Source organism: Scylla paramamosain, chromosome 27 (genome assembly GCF_035594125.1).
Source record: "Scylla paramamosain isolate STU-SP2022 chromosome 27, ASM3559412v1, whole genome shotgun sequence".
NCBI lineage: Eukaryota > Metazoa > Arthropoda > Malacostraca > Decapoda > Portunidae > Scylla > Scylla paramamosain.
Genome location: NC_087177.1, coordinates 6,014,936 through 6,042,231, shown reverse-complemented (window position 1 = coordinate 6,042,231; position 27,296 = coordinate 6,014,936). Strand labels below are relative to the sequence as shown.

Below are 27,296 nucleotides of genomic sequence, written 5' to 3'. Positions count from 1 at the left end.
TCATAGCAAGTTCAGGAAAACTGTGCTTATTAGGAAAACTCCGTCCCAGTTCTATGTTACAGTAGTTGCCACTCTCGGGAACAATGGGCACGTGACAAGGGCATTGTGAATAGGTTGTTAGGTGGTTAAGTAGGAAATGGGAGTCGGGACTTTCACTGAATTACCGCAGTGCATGCTACTGTTGCGACTATCATTATGTATATTTTTTTTTTTCGTATATACTTAATTTTCTTATAAACAATGATCTCATTCCCTGAACAAAAATAAAACGCAATATCAAGATCTACACAAGCTATAACTGATGGATGGTTGTTACATCACCGTGTCTCACCGAGGCTCACTATAAGTGTTACATTCACACACAGTGCACTCCTGATTAAGGAAACTGGCGTAACCTAGTATTCGTTGGCTGAGCAGGGAGAGGAACAGTGTTGGTAACACGCCAGTCTCCACTGTGGGTAGTATTAAGTAATTTCTCTCTAGCAGAACACATGTAGCACAGTAAAAATGCAAAGCTTAACCAAACCAAACTTTATCAAAAACTGACACCTCATGGAGATCGCCACGGATGTTATGTAGGGGACGTATCCTATCCATAGAAAAAAAAAAAAAGACAGATCGGTCGAGAACGGCTGTTGTACACATTAAACCATAGCAAATACACACAAAAATAATTTACGTATAGTTTACTCTGCACAAAGACCTATACAATGATCAAGTCTCACCTCGTACACGTTTCCTACCTCTCATGTTATCCGTAGAGCTGTCTTGCTCCTACTGGAGCTGGTCAGCCGTGTTTGGCGCATGCGCACACGAAACGACTCCCGTTAAATGGTCATCCACTCGTTATCTTGGGACATCATTGTTAATTTATCCAGCGCTTGTTAACACGCCCAGCCTGTGTATTTGACGTTGCTCCTTTGACTTTGTTTCGCTGCCCCCTGTGTGCTGATCTCCTCCCTCTTCATTTGTGTTCCGTTGTGTTCCTCTGTCTGTCCTGTCACTGTACACGAAGGCGAATTTTTTTTCTAATTGTTCTGAGAATGACTCTGATGGGCAGTTAAATCGTTATCTCTCTCTCTCTCTCTCTCTCTTTCGCTTATCCGCAATGTAATTTCGTCATTGCGGCGTCGTAACTAAAAAAATCTGATTTACGAATGTATGTCTGTATGTATGTATGTATGTATATGTATGTTTGTACTCGGTGTCTGTCTGTCTGTTCATACGCATGTGTATGTACGTATGTGCACGTTGCATGTTACGTATCCCTTGTCATAATGAGGGGAAGGGCTGGAATGGAGGAACTGTATAATACACCACACAAATTACCATTATTATCGTGACGTTTCATCGTGAACGAAAACTTTCTCAAGTCTGGGTAAGACTTCATCCTGACCTCGAAACTTGGAGACAGCAAGAAGTCTTAAATACTACTCAGGATTTCTTCCCATATTTTCACTCCTTGTTCATAGAAAAATATAAATAAATGAATAAATAAATAAACAAATAAATAAATACATAAAAAAATAAACTTGGATTCAGTCTCACACTCCACTCTTTCCGTAGAGAAAAAAAAAAGTTTTATAATGTTCGAGCAACTGTGTGTGTGGACTCAATACAAAACACGTGTGGACTTCACTGTCGCACGGTATTTCGCTAGTCAAGTACGATGTCAATATTCATAATTTGTTGTAAGCACACACTCTTCCTTGTCATCTAAAAATAAGAATAACATACTTGAAAAAAATGCAAAAAAGAATGAAAACAAAAACCAACCAGCAACAGTACCTAACAACGACAAAAATATCCTTCATTTTCCTCACACACACCATCGTTACTACTACTTCCACTACTATTTATTATATTACTGCTGCTATCACTACCACCACTGCTACCACAAGTCAAGTGAATTTGCATCAGCATTTACAACGGTGTGTGTGTGTGTGTGTGTGTGTGTGTGTGTGTGTGTGTGCAACATGAGAACTAAAGCTGCCTATACGTACAAATATTTTTATTACCACATAACACTACAGCTTATGAGCCCTGGTCCTCACACACGCTGCTCGAATGCATACATATATGTAATCTACGTCTACATAAAGTCAATCATATCAGTCTCTGCAATATGTTTCTAAATCAGAGAGTAATACTTCCAAACTTCATAAGCTTTTTTACGTTTTCTTTACTGAATGACGAAACTACACTATCCTCAACCCTTCTACTAATTATGACGTCACTAGAACAATGCTAACTACCAGAGAGAGAGAGAGAGAGAGAGAGAGAGAGAGAGAGATATGGTGGGGGTAAAAAGTTCATTAAATAATCAAGTGGAAAAAAAAGGAAAAATAAAAGTTAAGAAGGAAGGAAAAAATTGTGTACACTGGCAAACAAGCGTAATTACCGTGACATGAGTAGTTGAGGAGGAGGGACGGCAAACATGACCACAGAGAGAGAGAGAGAGAGAGAGAGAGAGAGAGAGAGAGAGAGAGAGAGAGAGAGAGAGAGAGAGAGAGAGAGACTTTTGTATTACTACATATTTACTTTCATCTCACTCAGGCAGACGAAACTATTTTTCTGTTAAGTAACCTGGCTTGCTTCATTGGCATACCCGTCATTACTGCGGCAATCAAATATATATCTATTAACATAATGGGTTGGGCGTTTTACGTAACAATTATGCAAAGATAGTTTAAGAGAATGAATTGAGACAGTATATGCAATGTTACTTAGACAAAAATTAGTTTCGTCAGCTGGAGAGAGACCGTAAATTCATCGTATCAGTTGACTTCTTCGGTAAGGATAACAGAGTGTGAATATCCAGTTTGAATGCAGCGTAAGACTGGCGGTGATCAGTGCGTGTAAGAGTAGCGGCCAAGACCAGCGTGGGAATATCCGAGGGTGATGTTGAGGCAGTTGGCCACTAGCGCGGTCCAGCCCGTCTGGTGGGAGGCGCCACAGCCCCGGCCACTCTCGCCATGGAAGAACTCATGGAAGAGCAGCAGGTCCCGCCACGCTGGGTCGTCTCGGTACTGCTTGCTGGCCCCTGCACGCCACACCGGATGAAAGAGATTGATTATTGCAAAATCTACACACACACACTCACACTATACAGTCATGCGACAGGAACAACACGGGGCCAAATATCGTAAACATGGAAGCCTCAAATCACTGTACATTACGAATAATGACATTTTTATTACTTGATACATTCTAATGAGTCATATAAAACTCGGAATGGTTCCAAGCCTGCACGTCGTACAACATTTTATTATTTGATATGGAAGGACTGAAAAAAAAAAAAAACGAATAATTTCATGGACTGATATATAAATCAAGGAGGGAGGACACTACATCAAGTTTATAACAACTCAACAGCTTGAGGTGTTACAACTGCCATGTCAAATACTTGTTAACAATATTCTCATAATTCTTACTTTGATAAAGCATGACAATAGTCTGCTCACTGGTAACATTGTGCTTACGCCTCACGTGGACACGGCATAATCTGGTGTTCAGGTTCTGGCGTCCAGTATCGTGTTAGGAAGGAAGTGTTTTCGTTTACATGAAGTTGAAAGCTAATTTTAATCGCTTGTATTTCTGGCCTGGCGGGCCGCCTAATTGTTCCTAATAAGAATTTATTAAGCTTACTACCTTGCATAAATTTTCTTAAACAGGATGCTATCGGCTCCAAGTTGCAAGTTATACGTGAGGTGGTTGCGGGGCAGACTGGATATAGACACTGGCGTACCCACCCAGGCTGTTGTAGTGCATTTTTATACACGTTACATTTAGTGGTGTGTTGAACAAATTACATTCAATATTATATAATTATTATAATTATTGTTATATGATCATATATTTGCTGGCGTCTTGCAGGTTCCCTTATGTTCTCATGTTCTACACACACAATCTAAAAAAAATGTGATTGTTGCCATTTTGTACTTTCTTCTTATACATTAGATTGTTTCAAAAGTCTTCGAGGTTAGAGTATATTGAGCTGACAGGCAACAGCTGGTCAGTTTCTCGAGTCGGTCATCCTATTCAGTTTACACCACCGCTGGTCGGAAGGAAGAATTATCAACTACATCACTTTCATTATGGCCCAATAAGTGCAATTTCACAGAGGATGGCGTGTGGCGCTGCTGGCAGGCACAACACATCAGGCGTGACAGGGAGAATGGGGATGGCAAGGCAGGCAGATACTGTGGGAGGAAAGGGAAGCACAGCAAGGAGGGAATGGGGAATGAAGTAGTGATGGGGAAAGCGGAGGAAAAAAAAAATGGAAGAGAGAGGAAAGGAGCATGAAATGGAGAACAAAGATAGGAAGGGAAGGGAAAGGGAATGGAAGGAGGAAGAAGTAGGAAGTGAAAGATAAAAAAGAAGGGAGTGAGGCTGGAAAGGTATAGGACGGGAAGCGGAAAAGAATGAGAGGAGGTAGAGAAGGGGCTAGTAGGAAAAGGGACTACGAGGACAAGAAAACGGGGAAGAGAATAAGAGGAAGAGGAAATGGGAGGGCATGGAGGGTTAAAGCTGGGGGAGAAAGTGAGAGAAGGGAGAGTAGGAGAGGTGGGGGGTGGTGGCAAGGGATTAAGTCAGCGAGCGTCTGGATGGATCTCGTGTGGTCCATTTGTTGTGCATCGAGACTCGCAGGGCAGTTGTTGGCTCGGTCACTGGAGGAGTAGTTATAGTGATTAGTGCTCGTCCCGCCCTCCTGTTTTCGCCGAGGTAAATAATTGGGGATGATTAAAAATATATATAAAAAAAAAAAAAGAAAAAAAGAAAAAAAAGATTTGAAATTACGGAAGTTAATTCAAATTTGTAAGTAAATGAAAAAAAAATAATTGACGTAATCCTCCTATTAGTGGCCATTACGTCTAAACCAGTTAAGGGATTCAAACTAAACCGGAGCAAAAATAAAGGAGAGGAAAAGAGAGAGAGAAAAAAAAAATGAAAATTCGAAAACTTTTTAGGATTCGTACGTTAGGGAATATGTTGGTAAAAAGGGAGAAGTTACCGAGAATAGCAAGGGAATTCCGATAAATATTTTTAATGATAAGGGAAGCAGAAAATTGCGTTGCGCCGGCGGGTAATTTTGCCGTGACTGAAATATCGCGCACTTAAAGAAGCAAAAACATTATCCACGTGAGACTTGAGTTTGCGTGACGGAGTGGGTCACGGAGGGGGAGGGGAAGGGGAAGGCTGGGCGGAGATACAGACGAGAGGGATGGCTTGGAGAGGGTAAGGAGAAATGGAAAGGAAAAGAAAAGAAAAAAAGAGAGAGAAAATAATTATAAGAGACAAATTACATAACCTTCAACATTAATCATCCAACTTAAGATTTTTCCCCTCAAGTCTTTCGTCCGATAAACTGCTTCCATTCCTCTACTTTAATTCTTGTTCCGGGCACCATTTGTCTTACTCTCCGTTATATTTATAGTCCAGCTCCCCCTCTTGTGCCTCTCTTTGTCCTCCTTCTCCTCCCTCTCCTTAAAGTCTTCGCTCTCACTTAAGCCAAGGTCCTGCAGCGCCGGTCGATAAGCAGAGGTGTTGGCCAGAATGAGGCGCCGTAATGAACGACCAAGAGCCATGAGGAAGAAGAAAACCTTGTGTTCTGCGCGTGTAATACTCAGTGATTTCTCAGTAATTCCACTTTCTTTCTTCGATTTTCTTTAGATATTAATTAACTTGTGTAATGACAGCGAAGGCAATATGGGTTTATGGTGTTCGTGACTTGCTCCAGGGAATGATTCATGCCAAGGAGGGGATAAGGTTTGTGACTTCCTTGATTCCTTCAGTCCGTCACTCACTCAGCGGTGCAGGGCCAGGGTCACGCAGGTACAGGGCGTATAGTCACAGGATAAGTGTATAGTACAAGTGGGGTCGAAGTAATGACACTCGTGGTAGTTATTTATACTCACACACACACACACACACACACACACACACACACACACACACACACACACACAGACACGGTTTCTATTCTCGATAAAGAAAGAAAAAAAGAAAAAAAAACAGTCTGAGTGGAAGATTAATAAATACTTTGTTTTCATCACATTTTTATAAGTTTCAAGAACACATTCTATTTATCTTTTTCGACAATACGTACCACTGTATGACCGCATGTCTCCTAAATTTCCTAGAATATCCTATCGATAAATCATGGCTCGTTCCCGCAAGAACCAAGGGCTTGGGGTCTCGTGACTGACGCCTCAGAATCACATTGTCGCAGTGCTGGGTCCCTCGAGTCCCGCAGGCTGTGTTGCCGGGAAGGAAGCGGGCAGGCGGGGACAGCAGGAAGCAACAGTGGGTCAGGAAAGCGGGTCAGTAGGGCAGTGTGACAAAGGAACACAAAGGAGGAACAAACAACCATTAACTCTATTGTCCTTTATGAGATTGTATGAAAAACTATAATGTCTAAAGTAAGAGACGTTGAATAGTTAAGGGGAAGGCTTCTCCCCATCTGTTTCCTCTAGTCGTAAGTGTTCGGCCGGAAAGATCACGCTGCATGGAAAAGTGGGACTGAAATTTCTATAGAAACTACCAGAAAAAAAAAAAAATAGATATAAAGGTGGCAGATCATCAGCAACAACCTAAAAAAAAAAATAATAAATAAATAAAATAAATAAATAAATAAAATAAAATAAAATGAAATAAATAAAATAAATAAATACTACGTGTATCCCTCCTAACTTCTTGTAGCTTCTCTTACTTCCTTAAGTATCTAATTTATTCTTAAAATCTGTACCTGTTTTTTCTTTCATCATCGGGTACCCTGGAAGGTAAAGAATTGCAGCTGTTACAGGTCCAACTGAAGAAGTGTTTGGCTCCGAAAGATGACTTGTAGATGAGCTAAGCACACTTTTACTCTTCCAATCCCGTCCACTCCCTTTCTCTGGTAGATTCATTTGGCCAGCATATCACACGAAGGAAGGTTCTCGCTGGCCTCCACGCATATCTCCCCATGCCCTTTGGGATTCACACACGGACAGGAACATTATATTCACCACAAAGGAGAATGTAAGTCACGAAGATTGCAGTAAACTTTCCTGCTGCTTAGTATCTCAAGGTTTTTGTTTCAGTAAAAAACAAATTTCCCTTAGTTGTATCTGCAGGATTTGAAACCACGCACCCTGTATAAATATAAGGTCCAAACAATAACTCTTACCAATGGCTCGCTTGGTTTGGTATCTGATATTTTCATGGTACGAGGAGTCAACAAAGACCGGATGACCCGAACACACTTAGGGAATGGTAGTGGTAGTGATGGTGTCAATGGCGGTAGTAGTAGTAGTAGTAGTAGTAGTGATGGTAGTAGTAGTAGTAGTAGTAGTAGTAGTAGTAGTAGTAGTAGTAGTAGAAGTAGTAGTAGTAGTAGTAGTAGTAGTATGAACAAATATAATAGTAAGGAGGAGGAGGAGGAGGAGGAGGAGGAGGAGGAGGGAAGGTCGGAGAAGGAAGTTATTTTCCTGTCTCGGTGAGGTAAGGGGGGAGTCAGAGTCAGGTGTGATGGAGAGGAAGCTTCACTCAAATCTAGGGCTTGCTCGAGGATATATGAAGCATGCTGGCCTGAGTGCTAAGGACCCTGGCGTGCGTGCGTCCGTCTGTATGTGTGTACGTGTGTGTGAAGGGGAGGTGGGGAGTTAGGCAGCATGGTGAGACAGGACAAAATATAAGACACCATGGACTCGCTAGTCTATGGATGACAAGAACTCGAAGGTGACAGGCAACCGTGACACTGCCTAACACTGGTGGGAGGCGTGACTGTGATGGGACAGGAGGGCGAAGCCACGCACATCTGTACCTGTCACATCTCACAAACCATCACTATTATTAAGTTTCTACAGTACTGGATATACGTCGTTACTTCTCAGTTTCTCCTAAGCATACGTGAACTCCGATGCAACAGTAATGTGAAACGAATCACAAACTGGTGACTGCCTTTGTTTCCCCTCCGCGTGTTGATCGATAAGCAAGTACTAAGCAATGATACATGAGGAGGGCAAGCCGCAGTACCCTGGAATTAACAGTGGGTTGTGCGTGCCGGCGAAGAATTCTTAGCCATTATACTACAGCTTCTAAAGGTCAAGGAGACGGAGATGAGCAATGTGGCAGTACGCGGCTTAGTGTGTCTCGCAATTTAACAGTAATTTCTGGTACTGACGTTGTTGTTGTTATTGTTGTCTTACTACTACTACTACTACTACTACTACTACTGCTATTACTACTACTACTACTACCACTGCTGTTGCTGCTGCTGCTGTTGCTACTGCTACTGCTACTGCTACTACTACTACTACTATGTTACACCACCACCGCCACCACCACCGCCACCAACACCAACAACAACAGCAACAACAAAAGAACAACAACAACAACAACAACAACAACAACAACAACAACAAGAAAAGAAGAAGAAGAAGAAACAACAACAACAACAACAACAACAACAACAAAAACTACTACTACTACTACTACTACTACTACTATTACTACTATTACTACTACTGCTACTACTACTACTATATTTTTACTTTTCTCGTAGAAGTAATACTGCTGCCGTTGCTGCTGCTGCTGCTGCTGTTGCTACCGGACATTCTCACCTGCATGACTCAATGGTAAAAAGAAATTTGATAACAGACGGGGTTCATGTTTATTTTACGGTTATTTAATCTTTGAAATTAAGGGAAAATTGTAGATTTGACAACCGGCACTGTTAGTCTTTTCGGTATCATATAATATATCTTATACATGAAATATTTTTTTTTGTTTTTGTTTATTTTTAACTTCCTGTATTTACTGCAACTTTTACATTAAATGACTTACCAAATACAAAGTAGTGAAAAGCTGCCATTATGTTTATCTTACTCTGATTAATATCTTAATTTTTTTTTCATTATGATGACTAATGTAATGTAATATGTAATGTGTTTTGTTGTATGCGTAACGAAATACAGCGGCAGCAGCAACGGTAGCAGCAGCAACAACAACAACAACAACAACAACAACAACAACAACAACACTAGCTAGAACAACAATAAAAACAACAAAAAAATGTAATTATTACTACTGCTTCTACTGTTACTTCTACCACTACGACTACTGCTATCGTTATTATTATCATCATTATTATTATTATTATTATTATTATTATTATTATTATTATTATCATCATTACTATTATTGTTGTCATTATTATTATTGTTGTTGTTGTTATTATTATTATTATTATTATTATTATTATTATTATTATTATTATTATTATTATTATTATTATTATTATTATTATTAATTCTTTTCTAGAACAACAACAACAACAACAACAACAACAACAACAACAACAACAACAACTACTACTACTACTACTACTACTACTACTACTACTACTACTACTACAACTACAACTACAACTACTACTACGACTACTACTAATGCCTGGATCTTACATAGTAGCGGTTTCAAAGTCCACATCCTGCTTGGAAAAACGTACTCACTCCCGCTTCCTCAACACTACACCACGGGCTGAGGACGCAGTGCCGTGGGTACAGAGTGATCATGTAACTCTCGGTAGACTACATTTGTAAGCGCAGGGAGATTGAAAGACTCCTCCTAGATGCCCCAATGTTCAAATAGCGTGACTGAGTCTGAGTGGGTTGACGGGGAATGAGAGGTTACCGTGAAATACATACAGTTTCAGAGAGCAAGTTCACCTTCGTCTCTTTTATTTATCTTTCATCATTCTCAGCGTGGCGTTGTAAATTAGCCGGGTTCTAAGGAGTGACTGCAGCAAGTCTGACTGAAGGAAGTCGGTTATTGTGATACGAAATCAGGTGACCAGGAGCCACTCAAATTCAGCCTCAGGATCAATAGTGGTGTAAGTCTGACAACACGCACACTGCTGCTTATTTATCTGGGTAGACATGAAATCTGCAGTGTGTGTGTGTGTGTGTGTGTGTTCCCTTGCTGTCGTGAAATCCAGCTGAGTCTCTGATTACAGGAGGGAACACTATTAGCCTGCTACTCTGAGCTCCACTTCCGCGATGTAAACAGGAATGCAACACAAGGGATCCATATCATTATAACAGAGGAAAAAATGCGAAAGTTGGAAACGTTTTAAAGCTTTCCCCAGCAAAAAAAGAGAAACAAAGGCAAGGAAGATATGACTGTAAAAAGTGAGATAATATAAGAATGTGATGTTAAGAGTAGTGTCTTGCATTCAACACGAAAAAAATATTGGACAGTTCAAGTAGTATAAGTATGCTCACGTTTCCCATTCATTCAGCTCTTCACACATCGCCACGCACCAAATTACACCTGAACAAGTAAAGGTACCCGAAGTGAAGATGGTGATCAGTGTGAGTTGCTGGCTGAAGACTTAACGTTCTATCCTCTGCAGCCGCGTCGTCCGCACCTCCACCCGCAAAACTTTTAACACGATAACGAGGCGGCGGGTTCCTCCACGTCACGCACGGCATAACTTGACTGCTCAGCTTTCCGCCAGTCCATTCCTTCCAAGCACTAAAATCTCACCAGCGTCTTACTTCCCCCAAACGGCCGCTTATCACAGGGAAGATTGGCCTGTTCCTTGCTTCAGGCCGAAATTGCCCAACGAAATGGACCTCTAGGCGTCCACTTTTCCTCGCCCTCCAGCTCACACTTCCTTTTCTTTTTTCCCCCTTTTTCTCTCATCATCCTTATTATCTTGTCATGAAAATGGACTCTCTTTATACCCTTTGTCGTTAGGATTAAAGTAATACTAAGGATTTTTAGAGTGACGACTGCTTTCTTTCTTTTCCATCCGTGGTGTTGTGATGTCCCTTGGATTCTAGACTGGTCAAAGCGAGAACACGTACAATCATGGTCTATAGTTTAGTAACATATTGGTTTCACTACCACTGTGTTTAGAGGTTTCCTTCAATATCAAGACCTCTCATCTCCCTGGAATGTATAAATTTTCGTGTTTTCTAAGATTGTCACTTGATCACAAGACTCAAAGACTGCAGGGAAAATAATAAACACAGAAATGAATGCAGGTTACTTGATTTCTGACTACGAGTGTACCAATTGTTCAAAGTTTGCTGCAGAGACGAGGCGCGATGCGGGGTAAACAGAAGGAAGACAGCAAAAGAGGTGGGTGACCGAGAGCGAACAAACAGGGAGGGGGAGCAAACGGGAACGCTGAGGGGAGCAGTCAGAGAAAACGAGGTGAGTAAAGCACAATCTCGCTCTACCCAAAGCTTCGTACTCAGTTATTATCTGTTGTGTACACTCATCACAAACACCATTTTGTCATTACGCTATTATATTTTCTTTTTTGATGGGACCATATCTGACTACCGCGGCACAGCACAAGTTCACAGTCTATCATACGGCACCATATATATATATATATATATATATATATATATATATATATATATATATATATATATATATATATATATATATATATATATATATATATATATATATATATAAAAGAATATATAATGATAAAGAATTGCATTTTTTCGTTTTTTTCTTTTTCTTCGGTACTTGTTTCTGTCGCAACTTGAAAATTTCATGCGACATCTATTTTCTTACGTGAGACCTTGTTATATCTCATAAAATTTCTTTATTTTTCTTACATCACATCTTGCGTCACTGGATTTCCTTGCATTTTCCTACCTCAAATCTTTTCACTTTTCAATAAATTTCCTTATATTATATTTTACACGCACAACAAAGATGCACATTCTCGTCCACACACACACACACACACACACACACACACACACACACACACACACACACACACAAGAGACCACCGCTCACCGTGACAGGGGCGAGCACCGTCGGGGCCTGGCAGGAAGAGCGACACGAGGCGGCGGGCGAGGAACACCGACACTTCTTCCAGATTCATAAGGTTTCCGGAGCCCGTGGGACACTCCACCTGCAGTCCCTTGCCATAGAAGAAATAATACCTGCAGCGGAGAGGATAAATAAGGATTTCCGTGGCATTGGCAGGAATAACAACAGTACCTTTTAGCAATCATGTTACATATATCTTTGAAATGTGAAATGAACCTCGTGCATGTTGCAAATTGAGCTGATTAATTATTTCAGAATACAATAATTTCTTTCGGTACTTTACAAAGACTAAAAAAAAAAAAAAAAAAAAAAAAATATATATATATATATATATATATATATATATATATATATATATATATATATATATATATATATATATATATATATATATATATATATATATATATATATATATATATATATATATATATACAAAAAAAAAGAAAAAAAAAAGAAAATTAAACAAACAAATACAAACATCTAATGGAGAAGGCAGTGAATACGAATAAATGTATAAATTAAGGAAAAAAAAAGACAAAATAAAAACTGAATGGAATACAGTACAGTACAAAACAAATAAGCAAAGACACGACAAAAAATCCTGCAACAAGGAGGAATGCAGCGAATATCAGACAACAGCGAACAACAAATCAGAGTGAAGATAAATGGAGAGCAGAAACTTTCCTGACGGTGCAAAAAATGTATCGAACAGGACGGTGGCGACTCGTGACTCACCGCTTGAGGGACGTGATGATGAGGAAGTTCATGGGGAACCAGATCGGGCCCCGCCAGTTGGAATTGCCGCCAAAGAGGTAAGTGTCGGACTCCCCCGGCACGTAGGACACCTCATGGCGTTGCCCTCCGATGTCCAGCACGAAGGGGGAATTCTGGGTCGGTAGATGGAATGTTTACAGTAAGTTCCCTAATGTAACTTTCTCTACGCACATTTGATTTTATCCATAAATTTTCTTCATAAAATTTTTCTTTGATAAATTATGTTACGTTATGTAAGCTTAGATAAATTTGGAGTTAGAGATACTTTGGGTGAAATTTGAATGAATGAATCTTCGTGGGTATAATTCGTATGAAATTTACATTGAAGCTAAGAAGAAGGAAAGGAGGAGCCAAAACTGCAAATCAGTACAACCATAGAACATGTGACAGAGATGACAAAGATAAAAAAAAAAAAAAAAGTAAAAATACAATGGGCGAGATTTTCCTCTCGTGAATCTTCGTGGATGAGATGTGTACTGAAGTGTGGATGACGGAGAAGCGAAAAGGAAACTGCAATCAATATAGTGCTGCAGTAAACCACATCACGAACCAACAAAAATAATGAAACCAGCGATGCAATCAATGAGAGAGAGAGAGAAAAAATAAATAAATAAAAAAAATAAAAAATGAAATCTGAAATACCACTTTTACTGAACCTCACTGAACCTTAGGTCAAATGGAATGCCTTACTCTGACGAAAATACATTCAGAACTTACTTAATTAACCTCACGTTGAATAAATTCCAGTCACAACTTACTAAATCACATAACCCAGTCGAGTAATGTGTCTGACTTGCAAACCGGACGCTGGCTTAATAGAATGGTGCGGTTCAGTGCGTTACCTGGTGCACCTTGGAGAGAGACCTGATGCCGTGAGGGGAGAGAAACTCGCTCTCGTCCAGCAGGTAACGCAGGAGACTCAGCAGCTGCGCCTTGGTGGGCACCGCGAGCAGCATTCTGTCAGATCCATCCTCGCTCATGAAGGTCACCTGATGGAAGGGAGGTGAGAGTAGGTTAGGGGGAGGTGAGATGGGGGGTGTGAGAGGGAGGTGAGAGGGGTGTGAGAGGGAGGTGAGAGGGGTGTGAGACGGGGATTGAGATGGGGATGAGAGAGAGAGAGAGAGAGAGAGAGAGAGAGAGAGAGAGAGAGAGAGAGAGAGAGAGAGAGAGAGAGAGAGAGAGAGAGAGAGAGAGAGAGAGAGAGAGAGAGAGTAGTAGCAGTAGTACCAATGCAGGATCGTATTGATTTAAGATATCTATTGTAATAAACTTAAAAAAATAATTTCTAGTAACTCATTCAATATCATTATATGCCCAACTCTTTAATAACTAATAATAAGTGATCCTATGAAGCTTGGAAATTGTCCCTAATACTAAAAAAGGCTAATACGAGTATGTTGGTTAGTTTGGTGATAGCGGTGACGAGATGCCTTACCCTGGAGGCGAGGTCAGGACGGTTTTGAATGAGCCAACTCGCCCTCTTGTAGAACCCTGGCAAGGCGCTCACCTCGTCCCGCACCAGTACCAGCACGGCGAACAGCGGCACCAGGCCAACCAGGGAGCGAATCTGCAACACACACGCCCTCCGTCACCGTTATATTCCGAGTTATCGTCATTATATCCTACATCACCAGTATTCTCACCACGGTCATCCCTATTTCCTGCTTAGTTCGTCAGCTTTCTGTCTCTCTTCCGTCGTTGTCATATGTATTCCTCTTCGTCATGTTCTCCCGCTTTCATTCTTTCTCATATTCTCTAAACCTTTCTCTAACTTTCTCTGTCACCGTTATTATTCTCTCTGTCATTCTTATAGCCGCTTCCATTTTATTCAGATGTCATTCACCTCTAAATTCACTAAAAGGTTTTCCAGTTTTATTCGTCACTTTCATATTTCCATCGTAGTTCTCATTTTCCTTCACTTGCACTTCTTCTGCCATATTTATAGTTTTCTGCGTCACTGTCAAATTTAATTCCTTCGTCACCTGTCTCCACAACATCTTCGTGACCTCCGTCATATACATTATTTTTTTCTTCCATCACACGCTGCAAATATGTTAGCTCGTTAACTTTACCGTTCTGCGAGAGAGAGAGAGAGAGAGAGAGAGAGAGAGAGAGAGAGAGAGAGAGAGAGAGAGAGTCACCTAATTTTTAGCCTTTTTCTTTCTCATCACAATATCTCGCGCGTGTGTGAATGCGTGCTTGTCGTTTTTATTCATGACCACAAAAAGACTCATCATGAAGAATGCAGAAAAAAATCTTAGGAATTCTTGAAATTTCTTGATTTGGGTCACGCATGACGAGGGGACAGACCCAGCGTCCATCTCAGCAGTGGAGAAGGCACGATGGATGGTAATATTTACAGAAATTATAATCCTTTACATGTTTTTCTGTATGTTGCAGTGACGAAGAAGCGAAGGAATATACGTAAAGGAATATTTTAAGTGTTTTAGGAGCCAGTGCACTCGGCGCCGCAGAAGGTTTCATCTTCAAAACTGTAATATCAACGCACGAAGGAAAAAAAAATATATATTTGCAAACTGTCCTCAAATTACGTGGTGCAAAGAGAAAGAATACAAAAGGCTTCCAAAAATATGTGGTGATCAATTTCTTCTGCAAACAAACTGTGATGTGGTGAGTCCGAAGATAAGAATTACCGAGACGAAAATAGTTGAGGCGAGACGTGTGTTTACGAAATACGTCAGCCGACCACTGCTTTGGCCACCGGGAAACGAGGATTGAATAGACTCCCCAAGCGTGCTTTAGTACATAAAAACGAGACCATGTTTGAAACTACTGCTCACTCCTCAGCCCACCACCCAACCACTGAAAACCCTTAAAATTCAACATGCTCAACATAAACTCATATAATAATTTAAATCAAAACTAACATAGGAATAGAAAATGGATAGATTAATAGATAAATAAGGATATAAACAAGCAAGCTGATAAAAAAAAGTAATCAACTAATTGAACTAACTAAATAAATACTTATGCAACTAATTAACTTAAACACGATATAAATGTAAATTCAATTCCTGCAAAGTCTGAACGGCTCGTGTCCACCGATGATTTATGGCTTCAAACACCTCACAAACCGTTTACCCAGCAAAGGTTGACATCCATTTTGTGACGGACATGACAAAGTTCTTGTCTTCATAATGCCTGCGTCTTGACACGTCACACAGGAACCCGGCACGCCAGCACCTCACCGCCACACCTTCAGACCTTTCATTTTCTTTTTCTTCCTCTATTTTCTTTCCTATTTCGGTATCCACGAATCACAATTATTAATATGCACCACTGTTTCCAGAAAATTACCCCACGCACCAGCTTTTCTCTAGAACACGGCACGTAAAGTAGATTGTCCCATAAGCCATGCTGTTCCCAAAACACCGCTGCTTACAGTGCAGGGCAGTAGTTCAGTAATCCTCTGCACTCACTCTTACTGTGCTGAGCGTTTTTTTTGCAATATGAAGTCTTGTGATCTTGTGAAAATCAATCAGTTATCAGGTTTCGTAAGGAGGAAGGGAGGCAGTTCCTTCCCCCTCCGCCTTTAATCTTCCCAGTCACTGCTGACCAATCTCATTTAAGGAGTGGACAGACGCTCAAGGAAATGTCGAATGTAGGTCAGGATTCGAAGCCGGAACTACCTACATTGTTATCGGCCTCGTATTCTGAAAAACTTTACTCTTTCACCATGACTGTTTTCAAAGGCCACAGGGATGATTAGCCTGGTTTCCAAGAGTGCTTTTTCCTGTTAATAATATAGAAGCACTCTTTTAAGACTTGTGTAACCTTAACCACAACCTTTTGAAAGTAGTCGGGGTGCGCGCAGAAGTGTTTCAGAACATATTGCTAACAGAACCAGTGCGCTCCCACGAAACAGAATGTTAAATACAATAAATATCATTGCAAAACGTTATTAGATATTTGGCCGGGATTACACAGCCTAACCGCCAAAAGATTAATAGATATCGGGCCACAACTATACAAAACCATCAAAACAAATCCCTGCTAGCATAACAAACAATCCTTGCCACTTCCTCACCTTCAGGGGCATAGAGGATCCGTCTGGCTTCCTAATGTAGTCGTAGTAAAAGCCGTCCTCGTCGTCCCACAGCCCGCGCCCCTGCCCCGAGCAGTTGATGGCGTCCACAATGAGGATGAAGTGCTCGAAGTATTTTGATGCCATGTCCTCGTACACCGGGTCCCTCTCCGCCAGCACCAGCGCCATGTCCAGCATCGTGACGCAGAAGAAGGCCATCCACGCTGTGCCATCAGCCTGGTAGTGGCAGTAGTAGTGATAACAGTAGCAGCACACACACACACACACACACACACACACACACACACATACACACACACACACGTTTAATATTATTTTTTTCTTAAGTAAAGGATTTTTTTTCATCGTAAGAGCTCAATATTTTGTTTAGATGATTCTTTTTCTTGTCACTGATATTTCGTTCTTTATACTGCACTTCACTGTTATCATTGTTATTGTTGTTATTATTATTTCTATTTCTACTATTATTATCATCATCATGATCATTATGACTATCATTACTATCATCATTATTAATTAATCAAAATTAAGATTAGATGACGAAACAAAAAATACAAACCCAGATAGGCCTGAAAGAAGTCCTCTCATAATATTAGGAGCGACAAGCCTACATGCAGTTGCTAGCCACGATGGAAGCTACAAAACCCCACATTATACAACCCATTCTCTGATCAGGAAATTGCAGCACACATTTAAAAACTAAGAGTGGTGATATTTCCTTGCAGAATGTGAATGGAAGAGACGAGGCTGACTTGATAATTTGTCCCTGCGCCACAAGACACTCACCTGCTCCAGCTGCCCCGCCACTGGGAGGGGCCGCGACCTGTCAAACACCCCGATGTTGTCAAGACCCAGAAAGCCCCCACCGAACAGATTCCTGCCGTGGGGATCCTTTCTGTTCACCCACCTGAGTAGAGATACAAATTACTCATTGAAATAAATTGCGTGTATCAAAAAAGAAATATGTTCATGACTATCTCAAAAACAGCAGTAATGTGCGTATGAAAGAAATGTACCAGAATCATGACAAATAAAGATAAACATTAAACTGCTTGTACGTTTTTATAATCAAGCTACTCTACTGTATTTGAATTTCTAATGTTTATAACTATATATACTTTCACATTGTATCCATGCAATTTCATATAATTCAAATGATGAGTTTGTAGTTACTGACCACGTAAAATTAAGAGAGAGCTTGTTGAAGGCACGGGCGAGGAAGGTAGTGTCCCTGCTGCCCCTTGGAGCACTGCCGCGGAACACGTTCATAACGGCCCACGCGTGCACGGGAGGGTTCACGTCCCCCAGCGCGAATTCGTAGGCTGCGTACAAAAACGGTTAAATGCATCACACAAGGTCTGTATAGCATGTAGACTTAGGAAACACACAGGAAGCCAGTGTCGCTGTAAGATGGCCTATGTTCTGAGGAAATGCCAATGCTTAGGGACTCCATGCACATCTCCATCTATCTCTTCGCTGCAACACACGATATCTTCGGGAGACAGTAACTCTTATAATAATATTAACAATAAAAAAAAAACTTTGTTGAGCGACATAAGCCATGATTTTTCTACTCTAAATCTGAAGCGTTTGCGTCCAATAGAATAAAGAAATAAATACATTACAAGAGTAAGGCTCCACAGCAGCGATCATTACAAAGTAAGTTTTCAGGTAAAGTATTTTGACTATAAAAAAAACCCGCTAATTCCCTTTAGTTTTATCTGCAAGCTTTTTAATTTCACCTTTCTATCTTCTTTTACTGCACGCTTCATCTCCTGATGTGCCAGCAAGTCAGCCTTTACCGCATATGTCATTTATTCTATCAACTTCTAATGAGTTTCTTTTGATTGGAAGGCTGGTACATACAGTACCTGGTATCTGGCCGTTGGGATGCATGTACCACTCGCGTAGGAAGAGCAGCAGCTGATCCTTGGCGAAGTCAGTGTCCACGATGGCCATGGCGACCACATGGAAGGCGAGGTCCCACGACGCGTACTGATGGGGATCACCCACGAGGAGGAAATCAATTATCTGCTTGAGTAATGACTTAACCAGTTTGAAGTTCTTGTTAGACAGTAAGCTTAAGAATTTGCTCTTTATATCAGATGTGTGATGGTCTTTGATTAGAAGTGCTTAAAATGAAGAGTGTTCAGGGACTCACCCATGGGTACTCCCACTTGTCTGGCATAGAGATGATGTCACGGTTGTACAAGTGGCCCCAGTCACTGTTTCTCCCTGAGCGGCGGGACTCTGGTGGTGGCGGTTGGTGCCTGGGACGCGTGGAGACTGAATAAGTGACATTGCTACTTTTCTGTATACATGGAGGCTTAGTGTTTCATGGTATACTAAGTGTGAGGAACTACACAACTACTCTAACATATATGTTATACAGTAAAATCCCTCTCATCCGGCATTCGAGTATCCGGCAGCTTCAAGTATCCGGCACATTTTTCCCCGAGCCTTAAAATCAATAAAAAATCAATGTGTACTCATAAAATCGATTAAAATTCCCGCGCGAGGCATACTTTGTCCCCTCGCCACCAGAGCGCACTGCTTCGCGCCACCCGCGGTCCACTGCACTGTGTTTACTCAGTGACTCAGTCCCGCGTGTGCACTGTTTATCGCCTGACGCCTTCATCATGCCTAAAGTTGTAGAAAAGAGGAAGCGTGTTGTGCTTACACTTAAGCAGCTGATCAGATCAGCTGATCTTTGTTATGGCAAGATGCGTGAGTATAGGGTGGTGATTGTGGACATAATTTCACTTCTATTCAAGTATCCGGCAATATTCAAGTATCCGGCATGTCGGCGGTCCCGTTGATGCCGGATAAGAGGGATTTTACTGTACTATTTCTGAAATATGCTTTTCAACATCTGCAGGGGACTTACTGGTCGCCTCCCAGCCAGTCTTTCACTATGTAGTGGTAGAACTGCTTGGTCCACACCAGGCCAGCCATCGCCTGGCGGGCCACCAGCTGCTGCTCTGCGTTCAGGCGAGGACTCAACGCCTGCCATCAGTGATAGTGATAAAAATATATGAGAGAGAGAGAGAGAGAGAGAGAGAGAGAGAGAGAGAGAGAGAGAGAGAGAGAGAGAGAGAGAGAGAGAGAGAGAGAGTTCTTCCTAATTTTACAATCTCATTCTCTTTCCCACGAGGTGAGTAACTTCTGCAATAACACTGTCGTTGCTGGTTTGCTCGCACACTAAGATAAACTGGGTATAAAAAATATCAAATTAGATTTTATATTCTTTGACTTAAGTCTAACATGGCTGAGGACGACAAGCCTGACAACACTAACCCTGCTGTAGAAAACATCCGCCTCCTGCTTTCTCTGCTTCATAATGGCGGCAAAAGCCTCGCCGAACACTGGTGACTCGTGCGTTCCCAGATCAAGTGGAGGCTCGTCCGCCTGCCACAGCCGGGACCGCAGGGTGGTTGAGGCTCCGGGGGGTAGAGTAACCACGTGGTGAGCGCACACCTTGGTGCCCCGTGACTTTGGGTTTACTGCTGACTTCTCTCCTGGAGGAGAAAGTGACAAAGAAAAGTTGTGATGGTACTAATGTCTGACACACTGATACAAGGCATCCTTTGTTTCAGAAATCAGATAATTAAGGACTCAAATTCGAGTAAGTTTTCTAAGCAACAACTGACAATCACACAAGCTGTTCGAGCAACTGCATACTTTTTGTGTTAAGTGATACACTGAGTGGAATTAGCTTTAAAGATATCTGGTGTGCACATGCTGCGCTAAGTAAAAAAGAAAAAAAAAGACGATCACGATTTTTCTCAGTTACCGTCTCCTCGTTAATGGTCATCGTGGCCTCTGTTGTCTTACCCTCGCCTCTCAGTGTCTCACCGTCAATGAGGTAGCGATGAAAAGCGTCCTTGACGTAAGGTGTGTAGTTGTCCACGCCAAACAGTTTCCGGGTGTTGGTCTCGTTTTCCGTGAAGAGCAGCGGCGCCTCTTTTCCGCTCTGTAGGTAATAATGGCAGTGAGATTTGCCTTTAGCATCCACTGGCCCCACAGTGACCCGTTAAGGGTCTAAACACTTTGAGCATGTGGGATAACAATTCATGAGCTAGTAGGAGCGCACCGGGCTGGGAGGCTCACCTGGTCTACTGCCCACAGGTAGTTTCCTAGCGACTCGTGCCATCCTCTCACTCGTGTGGCGCCCACAGCTTCCAGCTTGGGCTTGAGACCGCAGCCCTCGTGTGTGCAGCCCCACACCCACGTGTTGCGGTACCTGTGACGTCAGCGAACATCCATTATTGATGGAATTTTCAGGCACTTACAGACTCAACAACATACAGATAACCAACCATAAACATAGTAATGATAGGCAAAGAAAGATGAAACACTCGATATTAAATTTAGGCTTTCATGGCATGCTTATAATTATCCTTACAACTCATCGGCATACTTGTGTGTACTACTGTAACGTACCAGTCAGCACAGCACAGTTATCTGAGGCTGAGGCGCCTTGGCTTTGTCATCCTCAAAAGGGTGACAACATTCAAGGCCACAGGCAGCGTCCTCTGTATGTGGAGGACATTCCAAGGACGCTCGCCATGCATTGGTGTATGGAGCAGCTCTTTCATATAACTATGGTGAAAATTTCAGTCCTGACCATGAATCAATATGATATTTTTTCTAGTATTCACAATGACTGGCATAATCGACACACTGCCTGGGCAGGGCATGAGATGAATCAAAACTTAACACATGATATAAAAACCTGTGTGTGGCAGGCTGTGGCAGAGTGGACAGTGCATGCAAATGCAGGAGGAGTGAAGAGCTTCGCGTCAAGTCATGCCGACGCTGGAGTATTTGCCGCATGGTCCCGAGTTTCAGAATCACCGATATTCGCTTTGATTTCTTTTTATTTAAAAGAGACAAATTCCTAGTATAAAATGCGTATGCGGGAATGTATTAACGAGAGAGAGAGAGAGAGAGAGAGAGAGAGAGAGAGAGAGAGAGAGAGAGAGAGAGAGAGAGAGAACAATGCCGTGTATATTAGTGGAGCTCCTTAAGAGTATTTCAAAGGACGTGACCTCAGCCACAGTTGTCCTGCCCCCTGCGGCACCCCATCTCACCCCGTCCAAGGCTGGTTGTCATCAGGAATACAAGAAAGTCATGGTGAACCTTGGCATTGGCCGCTGCCTTGTGTATCTCGGCTACAGCGTCATTGCAACCTTGGCGATGACTCTGTTCATATCATTACGGGGATACTCTTCTCTCTTGACAGTTGATATGAATTCCTGACATTAGGTTCCTGGAGTGCTCCTAGAGATGATGCACCTCAAGGACCCAGGATTACTGCAACCTTTTCGCTGCGTGTAGTACAACAGCAACACCAGTGGCAGCTTTCACTGTTATTTCGAACACGATTCCCGATAAGTTAATTAACACTTGTACTCTTTCGTCCCTTAAACGGGTGAACTGTGAACACTCTACTTTACAAATTCTAATAAGATTATGGATTTTATCAAGATACAAGTGTAGATGAGGACCCGAGCGGCACGGTTCTCATTCATTGGGCACAAAAAATTAAGAATATCGATGTAGCGTCACTCAATTCGTACCTGCATAATTTTGTACAAGTGTACTAATACCAAACATGTCTTAGGAAGAAGCTGGGCAAAGAATGAACCCTCCATCATCTCTCAAGAACCATACATAAATACATGCATACATTTGAGTACATACAGTGCATGCGTAAATATAAGCAAACATACATACCACAGTGTAGGCAAGACGTGGAGCGTGTCTTCTTTGAGGCCTCTGTTGGTGACGGTGACCTCGACCAGCAGATTGTTCGGGGAGGCCTTGGCGTACTCCACCTCCACGTCCCAATACCCAGCGGACAGGACTCCTGACAAGGGAAGGGAGGAGGAGGCTTAGAGTGAGGAGGGATAAGTTGTCGCTGTTAGAAAAACCTCAGAAAAGTTCAATAATTCATGAAAATATAAACTCCATGGGAGGCGAAGATAAAAGATGTGTGATAGATGCGCAATAAAGGATGTGTCACGAATGAGAAATCTTTGATGTGAGGGAATCAACTGATCAAGTCACGCGTATGTATGCACGATTGTCCTTCTTGTTTGAGCTTTAGCAAGTTTTCTACAAACTTGTCCATCAGCCTGTCTCTCTGCTCTGAGGTCCAGCTAGTATAATCGTCTAATTTTATCTATCTTTTTATCAAACTGTCTGTCTATTTCCAGCCCAACCAAGTACGTATTGCACTCTATGTCCCTCACCGGTGTCCTCCAGCTCGTACTCAGGGTCGTGCACGGTCCTGGCCGCGGCCGTGTGCTCCAGGTCGCAATAGGGGAAAGCCTGCTGCGGGTACTTGTACAGGTAACGCAGGTAAGAGTGTGTGGGTGTGGCGTCCAGGTAATAGTACAGCTCTTTGACGTCCTCGCCATGGTTGCCCTGCACATGAGGAAGAACAGGAAGAGCGTGAAGAAGAACTGAAACGAACCGTGCATCCACGCACTCACGCATGTGCGCACGCCCCACGAACACGCGTCCACACACACACACACACACACACACACACACACACACACACACACATACACACACACCTGGGGTCCCGTTAGGCCGAAGAGCCGCTCCTTCAAGATGGCGTCACGAGTGTTCCAGAGTGCCAGGCTGAAGCACAGACGACCCTGGCGATCACACACACCTGCCAGCCCGTCCTCGCCCCACCGGTACGCCCGCGACCTGGCGTGGTCATGCGGGAGGTACTCCCAGCTGTGGGAGTCAGAGGAAAACTGATATTTAAATGTAATTATGATCTAATCAATATCATTACCATACTTTGTAAAAATTACATAAAGAGTAAGTAATAGTAAAGTGACACTGGGGAGCAGACATTATGATTTGGTATTTCTGTGGTAAATGAAAACATGTTCTGATTTTTATTCGCAAGGCAGGTGCCTGTTATATAATGACCACCACCACCACAATCATTACTACTACCACTGCTATTACTACTACAATAACTACTGCTGTTGCCGTTAGCGACAGTGGCCCACCAGTCTCCGTGGGGCGAGTAGTCCTCCCGCACGGTGCCCCCACTGCCTCTCGCTGAGGTAGGGGCCCCACCGCTTCCAGTTAGCAAAGCGTTCTCTGTCCTCTCTCAGGCGTCTTTCCTCGGCGCCTTCCCCTTCCTCTGCCTGGCTCGTCATGATTCAGCCTTCGCTTGGTGCCGGAGCGCCATACACCTGCAACAACTTTGTTCATGAGAGGGATTGTTATTTGCTACTGAAATTGCTTGCTGAGGAAACATTTTCGAATGCACCTTACATTTATTTTTCCAGTGTGTGAAATGCGAATATTTAGTGTGTGTTTGCTGTTAATTCCCATGGAGCAATCAACATTCTTTCAGATAAGGCAGAGCAGCAAAACTATCTCCCCCACCCCCATCCCCCCCATACACACACACACACACACACACGCACACACACACACACACACACACACACACACACACACACACACACACACACACACACACACACACACACACACACACACACACACACACACACTCTCTCTCTCTCTCTCTCTCTCTCTCTCTCTCTCTCTCTCTCTCTCTCTCTCTCTCTCTCTCTCTCTCTCTCTCTCTCTCTCTCTCTCTCTCTCTCGTCAGTGACACTCCTGATGATGCTTAACACCGCGCCCTTTGGAGATCATCGTTGTTTGTTGTTGGTGTTTATTGGAATAAAAAAAATAATTCTTTTCATAGATTACATGATTCCACTATACGCCTGAACACATTCCATCATGTCACTAGCACGGGGTTCTTAGCCTCGTTAAGTGTGGTTACCTGCCCATGTTTATCGGTACCTATGCAGGTGTTCACCATTATCGGACGCAGGTCTCAACAGCACCTCGCCGCACCTCAATGTCACAAGCTTCTACAGGTGCACCATTTATAGCAAACACTTGCAGGGAAGCTGTGATGCAGAGCTGACGCTCATAAGCATAACTTTTTTTTTTTTTTTTTTTTTAGTATGCCGAAATAAATAATTTTCAGTCAACCCAAATGCTGGTTCCTAACTTCAGCACAAAGCAACTCGTGACGAAACCTGCAACTTTGTATTTCAACAGAGTCCACGTCTGCTTGCCACAGCTGCTGCCGTTGTTCACATGACTGTCAAAGCAGTCTTTCTTCACCTGCGAGAATATGTATTATTTCCTAAGTATGCAGAATACCTATGAGAACCAATGTCGCGACCACCACCATCACCACCATACCGGCCACCACTATCAGTCTTATGTATTCATCCATTTTATGTTTTCTCTTTCATCAATGAACTTGATTATTGATAAAATCCACGTTGTTCTCGCTGTAGTCTGTTAACATTCACATCAACTTGAAAACACCGGGCTCGGGCAATCTGTCCTTGTGCTCCGCGCTGCCCTTCCCCGACTCTCGGCTGCTCAGGTGCTTGGCTTGAGTGACTTTCACAATTCAAGTGGTATTCTGCGTATTATTACATAGCGGTCACATCACAAATATTTCACTTGTCACAACGTGATGAACAACATTACTGAACATGTACAGATAAATATGGCGAAAACTTCATCACAAACGCGACAAATATTTCATGGTGACATCTCGTGTCAGACGATCAAGGAAGGACTTACCAGCGGTAGTATAAAGTCGCTTGCCAATCAACACGCTGCCATCAAATGCTGTGACTTCCAGCAGCAACAGCAGCAGCAGAAGCAGCAGCAGCAGCAGCAGCAGCAGCAGCGGCGGCGCAGACACCAACAGACTACCGAGCCCGGACACACCTGCGGCCTTGTGCGCGGCGCGGCGCCTCATCCTTCCTTGCCTCTCATGCATCCACCAGGTGTTGGATGAAGAATTTAACTTTTTTTGTTGGCACGTCTGAGTGAGTATAAGTAGATAAAACAAACTATAATTTTCCTTTATGTCTGTCTGTCTGTCTGCCTAGATACATACGCTCATCAATACCAGTAACTCAATCAATTCATAATTCCATCAATCAATCATTGTCTGCACATCGAACCATACAGTATATCCGTATCAATTTCCTTAAAACATGTATGTATGTATGTACAGATGTGTGTATGTATGTATGTGGGTATGTATGTATATATGTATGTGTGTATATATGTATTTATGTATTTATTTACGTATGTATGCAAGCACCTCTCTCTCTCTCTCTCTCTCTCTCTCTCTCTCTCTCTCTCTCTCTCCTCTCTCTCTCTCTCTCTCTCTCCTCTCTCTCTCTCTCTCTCTATCTCTATCTCTCTCTCTCTCTCTCATGTGTTTAGCTATCTATTTATATGAGAGGAGAGAGAGAGAGAGAGAGAGAGAGAGAGAGAGAGAGAGAGAGAGAGAGAGAGAGAGAGAGAGAGAGAGAGAGAGTGAGAGCGTGTGGGTGTAAAATAATTCAGGTATTCCACCATCAGGCTTCCGGAGTCGTAACAAGTACTGTGGTTACGAACGCAGCTTTCCCTGCGAGATGACTGGGGATGGCGGGAGGAGCGGTGGTCCTCAAGTCACCGTGACCACAGACACAGTAGTGGTCCTGCGGCCCCGCCCCCTGGTCACGGCCCGTCGTCATCGTGAATACAGTAGCACCATAGGCCTTGCCAGCGGCCACTGATTTGGAGGGAGTAATTTTTTAAGGACGCCCTCGATCGATGCCAGGCAGCAACTCAACACCTGCCTCATTGACCAGTGGCTTAGAAGAATCATGGACGTCTCTGTTTTTGTCTCCTCAAAGGGGCATTTCTCTTGATGACTTGCATTCAGTTTATAAGGAAAATTTACAGGCAAGAAATTCTGGAATGGTCCGCAAGAATGGAGCAGAGCGTAATGACTACTGTCACTATGACGTGTGAAAATATATGTTGTAAACACTCTCATAGCAAAAGTTTCTTTGTTCACACAACCTTCTGTTAGGTTTGTAAACAATGAGATTACTGAGTAACTACGGATGGCTGAAAGCGAAAGCTATGTACGCTCGTACATACTGATACATTACCATTCCTTTATATCCAAGTGCTGCAGGGAGTTTGCTGTATGGAGTGGCTACATGACTGTGCCTTGTGATGTGCTGTGGTCGACGACTGAAAACGTTGCTTCTAGTGACTGACATATAAAGATGGTTAGTAGCACCCATCCTCTGCCACTTAGTTCTCAGGGCAGAGTAATGCTGTATGGTTGTCTTACACTATTACGAAGGATGATTTTTGTCCCGTTATGAGAACTGTAAAAAAATATGGTGTGCCACTGTTCCTGTGGAAGGCAAGACGGTAAACAACCTCGTGAAAGCCGTTTCTGTGGTGGGTCGCCTGAGGGAATGAGGGCAGACCTCATGACGCGTGGAAAGTAGCCAGAAACCCTCTAATTCTGACGTCACTCGGCCCTGGCGCTGGAGTGTTGCGTCGAGTGTCAGGAATGGAAACCAGACTGAAATGAGAGATCAGGCTGTTACATCTGGCACCGTACATAAACTAAACGTCATCTGGAGGAACCTTCGCTTGACTGGTAGGTGTGCACATATGTTTGCAAAGTACGGCTAATTCCTATCTTCACTGGAGCCTGACACGCCTT

At 42.6% G+C, this 27,296-nt stretch overlaps 1 protein-coding gene across 1 annotated transcript; it reads right to left on the bottom strand.

Annotated features, from left to right (window-relative positions):
* Positions 1–1,996: 1,996 nt before the first annotated feature.
* On the bottom strand, positions 1,997–25,513 carry LOC135114081 (uncharacterized). The gene is given in 20 exon segments (XM_064029768.1): positions 1,997–3,043; positions 11,815–11,963; positions 12,589–12,740; positions 13,470–13,616; positions 14,063–14,194; positions 16,676–16,909; positions 17,480–17,600; positions 17,871–18,015; positions 18,565–18,688; positions 18,855–18,963; positions 19,581–19,699; positions 19,991–20,211; positions 20,549–20,666; positions 20,804–20,936; positions 22,433–22,565; positions 22,951–23,125; positions 23,281–23,449; positions 23,734–23,771; positions 23,773–23,922; positions 25,352–25,513. Coding segments are annotated over 19 exon segments (2,727 nt in total). The 5' UTR covers positions 23,887–23,922; positions 25,352–25,513; the 3' UTR covers positions 1,997–2,849.
* Between the last annotated feature and the right edge of the window lie 1,783 nt (positions 25,514–27,296).